This window comes from Lathyrus oleraceus, chromosome 5, assembly GCF_024323335.1.
Source record: "Lathyrus oleraceus cultivar Zhongwan6 chromosome 5, CAAS_Psat_ZW6_1.0, whole genome shotgun sequence".
In the NCBI taxonomy this organism is placed as follows: Eukaryota; Viridiplantae; Streptophyta; class Magnoliopsida; order Fabales; family Fabaceae; genus Lathyrus; species Lathyrus oleraceus.
Genome location: NC_066583.1, coordinates 183,420,181 through 183,431,902, shown reverse-complemented (window position 1 = coordinate 183,431,902; position 11,722 = coordinate 183,420,181). Strand labels below are relative to the sequence as shown.

Below are 11,722 nucleotides of genomic sequence, written 5' to 3'. Positions count from 1 at the left end.
CTGGGCACCGAAATGCCGTCTTCGACACGTCTTCTTCTACAATAAAAATTTGGTTATATCCAGCATAACCATCTAGCATACTTAAATATTCGAAACCAGCGTCCGAATCGACCAGCATTTCCACCACAGGCATGGCATACTCATCTTTGGGGGTGGCAGCATTTAGATCTCTAAAATCAATACATACTCTTAAAGACCCGTTTTTCTTGATGACTGGCACAATATAGGCCAACCATTCGACATACCTTGCAGTTTGTATAAACTTGCTTTTCAGGATTTTTCTACTTCTGCTTTTATCTTTGCCATGATCTCTGGGGCGAAACGCCTGGGCGTCTGCTTTACTGGCTTTCTTCCAGTTTTTATTGGCAGCTTTAGCTCGACCAAATCCCTACTTAAACCAGGCATTTTGTTATAATCCCAAGAAAAACAATCTCTAAATTCTTTAGGCATGAATATTACCTCAGACTTTAGTTCTTTGTCGATGTTGACGCTGATGTATGTTGGCCTCTTTTCGCCATTTTCGCCAAGGTCGACTTCTTCCAAGGGGTCTTTTGGTCGGATTTTCTCTGGTGCCTTTGGGTCTTTTTCAAACCCTAAAGGTTCATTGTCATAAATACAGTCCAAACGCTGCATGCTGACGTTTCCTTTAGCCACAACTAGCTTATCTGTAGGTTCTGGCCCAATAGCCATATAACCCACTTTATTTAACACATAGGCTTCGACAACCATGTTTTCTTCAGCCTCTAGAGCCGACTTTATTTTGTTCTCGGCAACGTATGCCGACATCTTTCTTAGAGCTTCTAGCTCAGTCATCATCAGTGACATCTCCCCAGCCTGTCGGCCGGATACCTGTATAGAGTGGATCATCCAGACGTTCCACATCCCAAATGAAGCCATGAGTCTCGTGTAAAGTTAGCGAAACGAAGGCCTCACTCAGATTAGCATGTACATCTTCCGCTAGAAAACAAGGAGAAATGTTGGCCAACTTTCTCTCGAATTTCTTCTTGCCAATATTATTTATGTCACCCATGAAGTACCCTTGGTCGGCTTCAATATTTTCGACCACTCCATCTTCTCTCCAAATCACCAACCTTCGGTGCGCTGAAGATGGTACGACTCCAACACCATGGAGCCACTCTCTGCCAAATAACAAGTTGTAACTTGGCTTAGAATCTATTACCATAAACAATGCCGGTCTAGTTATTGAACCCACCGTGATGTTCACCATAATCACCCCCATGGTGCTTTTCGTTTTTCCCCCGTAGTCAGACAAAACCACGTTGTTGGATCTGATGTCAGTATCATACTAGCCAATCTTCCTCAAAATATGGTGCGGCATGATGTTGACAATGGCGCCACAATCGACCAAGACTTTGTTGATAGTCACGCCTTCCACTTTGGCCCTTATCAGCAATGGTTTCAAATGATTTTTCATAGTCATCGTGGGTCTTTCGAAAACTGCTTCTTGGCTTTCAGCAGAGCCATCGTTTAGCATAAAATAGCATCTTCGTTGGTGCAAAGCCATTTCTTCAGCGTCAGCATCGTCTACCGACTCCTCCACTTCAGTCACACAATTATATTCTTGTGGTAGAATTGACACCACGTTGACCAAGTTATCCAGACTTGCTTCGGACTCTGAATTGAAGTCATCAGTAACTTCATCAGAACATTTCTCAGTTGGTTGACGGACATACTGTCTGATCCGTTCTTTTGCTGCTGTGTTGACCTTCACAATAACCTTCTTTCCAGCATTCTCCCCACTGGCCATGCCTCTTCCAGCTATTCCTCTAGCAGCCTCTCTTTCGGCCTGCTTACGCCTATGAAAGCGTCTCCATTGATTCCTCGACATGGGGTTCTTCCCCAAATAATTTTCAGAGAAATGAGTCCTTTTTTCAGACTTAAACTCACGCATGTAATTAATTGCTAAACCTCCTCTAGCAGCAGCAACAACCCCTTGTGGGGTGTCTTGTTTTTCCTGAGGCTTGACCCAAGTGCCTCTAAGGACACTTACCGACGGTACAAAGCTCTTTGGCCTCGCCTGGATATTTTCCACAGCCTTTTTTGAGCCTCTTTCATTTTGGTACTCTCTGGTCGGCCCGTTTCTTTTGCTTTTGTCCAACTGCAGCTTCTGGAAATTTTCCGCGGCTATTTTGTTGGTGACAACACCACATCTAGGGCACAGGCAAACTTATGAACCCTTGTTCTTGCAGCGATACAGAAAATCCACCAAGTCTTCATCAACCCTTGGGTAAACTTCAGCTATATCGACATCTGGGCTTTCACCAGTTTGCTCCAGCATATCGGCCTCATCATAGTCGGTGATCTCGACCATGTTGATCTCGACTGGCTCCACAAATAGGGCTTCCTCCTGGTGGAGAGGATCAACGTCGATCTTCATTCTGCGGCCAACAAATTTCAGCCTGCCTTCTTGAATTGCTTTTTGAACCAGATCCCTAAAAAGGTAACAATTAGAGGTATTATGACCAAGATAGTTATGATACTTACAAAAACCTCTTTTCTGTCTTTTTTCTAGCGGTGGTATTTTAGTACCAGGTGGTACCACCATTTGACCATCTTTGACCAACAGATCAAAAAATTTCTCACACTTTGTCACATCAAAAGTATAAGTTTTCGAAGGGAATTTTGGATTGTTTTCGACAAGATTTTTTCCTTGCGCAGGAAGTAATGATCGACACTCGTAGGCCGACCCTGGCTTTAACTCAGCCATGTCTATTTCTAAATCGATCGATGAAGCATAATCAGCCTCATATATTGGGTCTGTTGCGTCGTAGTCGACAAACACTACTTTTTCTTTCTTAGACTTATTGTGTCTAACTTTTTCTAACCTTAGCCGTTCTAGATGTCGAACTCTATCATCCAATTGTGACATACTTTTCACAAAAGTTGGGTCTATTTTCTTCCTAATGGAATAATCTAAACCCCCTGCGGCCATCTGAACAAGTTCATGTTCTGGCACTTGTGTAAAACACCTAGCCTTTAATGATCTAAGTCGATTCAGATAATCGTCGATGCTCTCAGCAAACCTTCTCTTGATACTAGACAATTCTGCCAAACTAATTTTGGAGTGTCCTTCGTAAAACTGTTCATGGAACTTCTTTTCTAATTTGGCCCACGAATCGATTGAACTTGGGGCCAAAGAAGTGAACCATGTGAAGGCAGCCTTAGTCAGAGAGGAGGGAAAGTTTTTTACTCTCAAACATTCGTTATGAACTAGATCCCCTGACTCTGTTAAATATCTGGCAACATGCTCTATTGTCGATTCACGAGATTCTCCCCCAAATTTAGTGTACTTAGGCACTTTCATTCCCCTGGGTGCCTCGGCTTGGAGAATAAATTCAGCTAACTGGGAGGCGTACAATGGCCTTTGCAATGTGGCACCCATACCATTTCTAGCCATAATCCTTTCGACAATAGTTGTCAAATTATTCTCCACTGCTAAGTCTTCTTGTCGATGTTGATCGACAATTTGATAAGCATCCTGGTGTCGGTTAACCAGTACCATCTGTTTACGTCCTGCGATTCCTAATTCAACGCCTTGATTTTGAAGGGGTCTAAGGATTTGTCCTTCGTGGACTATCTCATCTTCTGCTTCCCCTATCTCCATCTGAACAGGAATAATTTGCCTAACCACTTGTGCCATCTGTCGAGCCGGTGCCCCCAGAAAATTACACAAGCGTGTCAATTGATTCGCCACCTGCCTATTTGTTTCAGCAGATTCTTGTATAACTAGATTAAAAACTGTGCCCATTTGGTTGGTTAACATGTTAACCAATTCATGGTTACTATCATCCATTTGTTGTCTCAACACCGCTATTGAAGTGTTCGACAGTGACATGGTTCTGTTCTGTGTATTATTCCTAATGTTGCCCTCTTACGCTGATCCTTGCAAGGGTGGATTTGTGTTTTAGGCGTTGTCTGAAAACAATGTTGCACTTGATGTCGACTGATATCCTGACATTAAGGAACACGACATTCCATAAAGAGGATCTGTGGTGCCAAAGCGAGGCACATAAGGTTTGAACGTCGTTATCGTTGATCCTGAACCCCCCGGTGGAGGTAGAGGAATTGATGTTCCAACCGCACCCGTAGTCGACATTGTTGAGGCTGCATTCGTCATCGGTGGCAAAGTGGCAACCTGTGAGATTACTGTTTCCATAGTGGAATTTGACATTTTCAAAGTTTCTCGTGGCTTACTATATAGTTTGCCACTTCTAAGTTTCATGCAATTTCGCAACTGCACTAGCACCGTCCCACTGGGCGTGCCATTTTTTTTACTGTGGAAATTGGTAAACAACCGCTGGTCCTCCCTCGGGCTTGAAACTTAAGGGTTACTTGCAGGATCGACCAGTTAATCCTAAAACATGTGCTAGTACAAGTGTGGCTTATTCAATTCGACGGAATAACTTTGTGAGGAACGGCTCCTGACAGAGTATTGAACAAGCGCAGGTTTTTTCCACAGGAAAGGTTTAAACGATGCTATAGCCTATGGGTGACTCGTGACCGACAGCACCACATCATTCAAAAGACGTACACGACGAACACGCTTTTGGTGAACTCTATTATCGTAATAGAATTAGTGTTGACAACGTAGACGACAATGTAAAGTGATAACTCAAAAGTAAATGAAATTAAGATAAAATGTTCAACGGGAACAATTGAAAAGTAAAGAAGTTGCATTGAAATAAATGTGGTGATTCACGTACATAGCACTCTTAAAAACTCTTGCTTCCTCGCGCTGGGAATGAGAAGTTTCTTACAAGTGATTTTTAGTACAAGGTGAACACCTTGAGCCCCTCGTGGGATATTCTATTTATACTAAACTAAAGAAACTTCCTACATGCTAAGAACTCCTAAAAACTAGCAGACGTCGTGCCACACGATCTATAAACAGTTCCACACACGTCTTGCGAAACTTTTCCAGACTCTGGCGCTTTTATTCTTCTTGTAACTGCTAGTTATTTTCAAATTTCAAATTTCTCCCGCCCAGATATTCAGGGCGACACTGTCTTCTAAGCATTTGGCATGAGAGAAAATTCTTTAAGTCCCAAGCTTCATTTCAGTCAACGGAATGGCCTGTCGACCAAACACGCTTCTCCTGTCGGCTTCATCCCTTGACTTGTGTTTTTCCCGCTCTTGTTCATCTTAGGCACATCTTCATCCTTTGATGGGGTATAACCCCCAAATTCACAAGACCCTATTACCAATTATGCTTTCAGCATGCCTTAGAGATTTCTCATGGTAACAGTACCATGGCCAAATGATATGCAGCTACAAGATTTGAAGCTTCTTCCTCTTATTTTGACTTGATTGTGATGCAACAAATCATAGGATTATCAAGGCAGTTTCTATGTTATGCTTTTAACCATGGAATTGTAACAATCATGTCTATAGATTAGAAATTATGGTTCAATAATGTAAATCCAAGCTAATGACCCAAACCATATGACGTTGCGCATGAAATCCATAGAAAATGGCATGAACCATATGATTATGTGCATGAAATCCATGAAAAGTGGTATGTTTATTTCTTATAGTCATACAATGCAAAACTGGACACTTAATCTCAATCCTAATGAACTTATCAAGTCATGACTAAAAAATGAAAGTTATAATTGGAAAACCAAGAATTTGTCCTAGGTCATTCACCACTAGTTCGTTGACCTTGGTCAACTTAGGCGGGAAAGATGCAAATTTAAATGTAAAAAATCTGTTTGAAACAAGATGTAGTGTTATTAGGATTATGGATGAATCTGATATATCAATGATCTTTGCTTGTAATACAACACATTTATGATTAAGCTTATGGATTTACTCATGTGATACCTGTGTAATAACACTGACTCATGATTTTAATTCAAATTTGTGTTTCCAATTCAAGTAACATCTGTTTGTTTGTTATATCCCATACATGAAACTATATGAATTGGCACAATGTTATCATGTTTCCAAAAAATTAACTTCTGCTTGGTTAGTCAAATGTAAAATGGATGCTACATTCTGGCTGAATAAATCAATCCATGTTGTGACTTATGCAACCTATCAACTAACCAAAATGGTAATGAGGTGAAAGTGACATGGTTCAATTTAGACTTAGAAATCAGAAGACTATCATGGGTAATGCTTATGATGACATGAAAATGAGACGTAATGAACCAGAAATGACAAACAGAAACTTGTAAGCCAATCCATCCAATGGGATTGTGTTTACACCTTTTAACCATGAACTATGCCATGTTTTCAGATGAACTTGAGTCCATGAAGTGTAAGCTTTAAGGTAGTTTAGGAGTGACACAAATGATGAGGTGATCTATGATGATGTGCCACCATGACTGAATGAATGACCAATCAAATAATCAAACAATGTAATAACTATTCATGGTTTAATCAGACACACCAATGTAATGACCCGTATGATAACTAGGTAAATGTATAATGATCCCCTCATTTATCATAGGATCTTGATGGATTCTAGATACCTAGATGCAAGCTGCCCAAGATCCACAATACAAAGAGATATGGTAATAGGGTTTTGATGCTTGGTTAAACATATGTTAAGGTAATAACAAGAAAACCCTAATTTCCTCCTCTAGTAATATCCCCAAGACCTGAGTATGTACAACACGCTTTCTTGTTATGAATGCTAATGAAAATTTTAAACTACCCAAACAAAATTGGGGTATGACAACTGCCCCTATCTAACTGTCTTAAACCCGAGAGAATGAACTGCCACAAGATTCATTTTTAGGGTAGAAGTCAATTAGATATGAGAAGACCCCAAAATTTTGTTAGTTGAAAAGTGGAAATGCAATGCAAGGATGAGATATGATAAATTAGAAAAGAGATAACAGTGCACGGTCTTGAACACAACATATGAGATTCCATGAGGATCGACGAAGCAGTATCTTACACATTGAGATATCCCAATAATGGAATGATACCTCAATCGTGTCTGACTCTTCGAGGATACTAGAGCAATATCTCTAAGAACAAATGAGATTCTTTAGATTAATGAAGCAGTATCTCGAACAAATAAATGAGATTCTCCGAATCAACGAAGCCACATCTTATATGATAATAATCAAGATATTCCAACAGAGGGAACGATACCTAAATCATATCTAAGACTCTCCGAGGACACTGGAGCATTATCTCTAAGAATAAATGAGATTCTTCCGATTAATGAAGCAGTATCTCAAACATATAAATGAGATACTCCGAATCAATGAAGCATCATCTTATATGATGTAATTAAGATATTCCAACAAGGGGAACGATACCTCAATCGAATCTAAGACTCTCCGAGGACACTAGAGAAATATCTCTAAGAATAAATGAGATTCTTCAGATTAATGAAGCAGTATCTCGAACAGATAAACGAGATTCTTTGAATCAACAGAGCATCATCTTATATGATATAACCAAGATATTCCAACAAGGGGAATGATGCCTCAATCGTATCTAAGATTCTCCGAGGATACTAGAGCAGTATCTCTAAGAACAAATGAAATTCTTCAGATTAATGAAGCATTATCTCAAACAGATAAATAAGATTCTTCGAATCAACGAAGCATCATCTTATATGATATAATCAAGATATTCCAATAAGGGGAATGATACCTCAATCATATCTAAGACTCTTTGAGGACACTAGAGCAGTATCTCTAAGAACAAATGAGATTCTTCAGATTAATGAAGCAATATCTCAAACAAATAAATGAGATTCTACGAATCAACGAAGCAATATCTTATATGATATAATTAAGATATTCCAACAAGGTGAATGACACCTCAATTGCATCTAACACTCTTCGAGGATACTAGAGCAGTATCTCTAATGTTTATCTGTTGGGGAAAAAGTTCATAAAAGACTCTCCTTGGAGGAGATTTACCGTACAAAGCTTTGCAGGGGAGAAGCTCGTAAGAAATCTTTTAGGATAGCCTCTACTTGGGGAGTAATTACAGTAAAGACATTGGGGAATATCATTATCAACCATAAAGTTGGGGAAATGACTTGTTGGAAAAATGAATCCACTAGCATGTGTGAGGTAAGAACACCACTGCCTCGAGTGAGGATTGTCCTGGATACTTGTGATTGATCCTGAATCCTGATTGGTGTTATGTATAATTTTGTGTATGATGTTCCACTTTGGATGGAGATACCCTGCACGGAATGATGCATGAAGATGGATGTGGGATGCAATTACTGGGGATATTTAGACATGCATGTAGGAATGTGAATGTTTTTTATTTACTTTTTGATGAAGCTTCCCATTTCGGATGGAGGATTCTTCACAAGAATGCTGATGATTGACATGACTCTTGTTTTAGTAAGAATGCTATGCATGTATAAGATGCATAACAACTTACATTTTGGTGGGAGAATTATGCATGTTTGTGCATATGGCAGTGCAGATGATTGATTGGGTAGGAAATTGGCACCCTTATTTGAAGGTGAGAGTTCTTTGGTACCAATATTACTCGGGTTTGAGCTTATGATGTTTCTAGCAACATGGAATTTTATTGTTGGGAAGACCAATGGAAATTGGGCTTCAGGTTTTTGGTAGTTAGAAATATGATTTAGGGCTTTTGGTTATTGAGAGGATCTGACTTCTCAACACTCAATACTATAGCGATGCGACACTCAATGGTGTATTATGAATGCCCATGTGGCTTTCATGGGAGATTTGTCGATGATAGGCTGCATATAAGCACATTCTTGAGGGAATAGAGCTGTTTATGATGAAAATGGACATGATGGTCTGCAAATGATTTGATGTCCTTATGCAAAGAGAACAATCTTTGGGACTGTGAATCTCCCCTCTGATATCTCAAAAAGCAATTTTATTGTTTTTTTCAAATGTTTTTTTGTTATTGACCAATGTCTTAAAACAATGTTTATATAAAATAAACACATTTAGCAAACAAGCAGATAAAGTAAAAAATAGTTGGGCACAATTTGATGAGAACACTTCTCTTTTCATTGATTTGACCCTTGATTGGGAAATTGTACATAAATATGTAACTCCTTAATGAGGTCATTATTGTGAAAAAAAGTATAATGGCAATAGAAATTGAGCTTCCATTGAGTTTCGATATTGCTATAATCTTTATGTCTCTAAAGGTACGAACACCTTACTTCTGAGAAAGATGGCTGTATTGATTCTTCTCTTATGGAACCTTCCCTGGATGAATGAATTCACATATTGCAGTCTTTGCCTTGGAATTAATCCCTAACTTTTTCCTGGATCGCCCTTTCAGATTTTCAATCTACCAGGATACCTTTTTTTTACCTGAGTCGCCCTTTCGGGTTTTCAACTCAGCAGGTCCAAATTTTTTATTTTTATCCTTAATTTTTTCCTGGACCGCCCTTCGGATTTTCGATCCACCAGGATAGCCATTTTTGCCTAAGTCTCCCTTTTAGGTTTTCGACTTAGCGGCTTTTATTATTCCACTTTTTAGGCAAAGTACTTTTTAACGGTGTTAGCATTTGTGAGGAGTGGAAATTCATCACCATCCATAGTTTCAGAGATTAGAATGCCTCAGGAAAAGGCTCTAACCACTACAAATAGACCTTCATAATTTGGCATCCACTTTCCCCTAGCATCTTTGTGAATCAGCAAGATCTTTTTCAACACCATGTCACCTTCTTGGAACATTCGAGGCCGAACATTCTTGTCAAGTGCTTTCTTAAGACGCCGCTGATAAAGTTGACCATGACATAATGTTTTTAAGTGTTTATCCTCAATAAGGTTGAGTTCATTGAACCTTTCTTGAACTCATTCCGCCTCGTCTAGATTAGCCTCCATTAATACTCTCATCGAGGGGATTTCGACTTCAATAGGAAGGACTACTTCCATGCCATAAACCAGGGAATAAGGGGTTGCCCCTGTCGAAGTACATACTGATGTATGATAGCCATGCAACATAAAAGGTAGCATTTCGTGCCAATCCTTGTATGTGACCACCATTTTTTGAATAATCTTCTTGATGTTTTTATTTGCTGCTTCAACAACTTCATTCATCTTGGGCCGATATGGTGACGAGTTGTGGTGTTCAATTTTGAATGTTGCACACAACTATTCTATTATCTTGTTGTTGAGGTTGGACTCATTATGAGTGATAATTTTTTTGGTAACTTCATACCGACATATAATGTTGTTCTTCAAGAAGCGATCAACCACTTTCTTGGTGACATTAGCGTAAGACACGACTTCGACCCATTTGGTGAAGTAGTCTATGGCAACCAGTATAAATATGTGTCTATTAGATGCTTTGGGTTCAATCATCCAAATCATGTTAATTTCCCACATAGAGAAAGGCCATGGTGATTTTATGACATTTAGATGGGTAGGTGGTATATGCACCTTATTAGCATATATTTGACACTTGTAGCATGTCCTGGCATAATGATAACAATCAGCTTTCATTGTTATCTAGTAGTAGTCTGCCCTCAGGATTTTCTTTGTTATCGCATGTCCACTTGCATGGGTGCCAAAGGATCGTTCATGTATATCCTTCATGAGTTGATTAGCTTCATCTTTATCCACACATCTGAGTAGGACCATGTCATAATTACACTTATATAACACATCTCCATTTAGTAAGAACTTTGATGCCAACCTCCTTATAGTTCTCCTGTTAAGGCTAGAAGCATTTGTCAAATATTCTTGTTTCTCGAGATAGTGTTTAATATCAAAGAACCAGGGTTTGCCATCTGATTCTTCTCCTGTTGTCAAATAGTGAGCAGGTTCGTCAAAACGCCTGATTTCAATACTAGGCTGATGATTAGGCCATATCAACTTGTACATAGATTCCAGAGTTGCTAGAGTATCTGCCATTTGATTCTCTTCTCGAGGAATATGGGAAAAAGTGATTTTGTCAAACTTTGGGAACAACTTCAACACATAATCCTGATACAGAATTAGAGCGGAGTCTCCATATACAGAATTAGCATGTCTTGTCTCCCAATCACCTATGATCTGATGTATTACTAGAGCGGAGTCTCCATATACTCCAAGGACTTTAATCCTTAAATTAATAGCCTCCTCTAGTCCCAATTTGCAAGCTTCATACTCAGCCATGTTGTTTTTATAAGTGAAGCAAAGCTTTGTTATGAATGGTAGATGGAAATTCTCAGGAGACATAAACACTGCCCCAACTCCATGACCCGTAGCATTTGACGGGCCATCAAACATAAGAGTCCATCACTCCCATGATTCGGGTCCTTCGTCGGGTCCCTGGATATCATAGTCTTTGACAACCATAATATCATCGTCTGGGAAATCAAACTTCAAAGGTTGGTAATCATCCATCGGCTGATGAGAAAGATGATCTGCTAGTACACTCCCTTTGATGCCTATCCGCAACATATTGGGTGTCGTATTCTGATAATAGAATTTTCCATCGGGCAATTCTACTGGTTAGAGTTGGTTTCTCGAATATGTACTTTATGGGGTTTATCTTGGAGATTAACTAAGTTGTGTGATTCAACATGTATTGTATGAGGCATTTAGCAGCCCATGCAAGTGCGCAACAAGGCTCTTCGAGCAATGAGTATCTTGTCTCACAGTCATTAAACTTTTTGCTCAGGTAATAGGTAGCGTGCTCGTTCCTACCAGTTTTGTATTGATACCCGAACATGTAACCCATATATTCATCGAGTACTGTCAAGTACATGATGGGAGGTTTTCCCTGAACACGG

The 11,722-nt window shown here is 39.5% G+C and overlaps 1 protein-coding gene across 1 annotated transcript; it reads right to left on the bottom strand.

Annotated features, from left to right (window-relative positions):
- Positions 1-10,454: 10,454 nt before the first annotated feature.
- On the bottom strand, positions 10,455-11,102 carry LOC127079585 (uncharacterized). The gene has a single exon (XM_051019969.1). The coding sequence runs from the start codon at positions 11,100-11,102 to the stop codon at positions 10,455-10,457; it is 648 nt and encodes a 215-aa protein (XP_050875926.1).
- Between the last annotated feature and the right edge of the window lie 620 nt (positions 11,103-11,722).

Bases quoted from the DNA above. Each gene is read 5' to 3' on its own strand.
- LOC127079585 (XM_051019969.1), bottom strand. From the start codon at position 11,102: ATGGCTGAGTATGAAGCTTGCAAATTGGGACTAGAGGAGGCTATTAAT.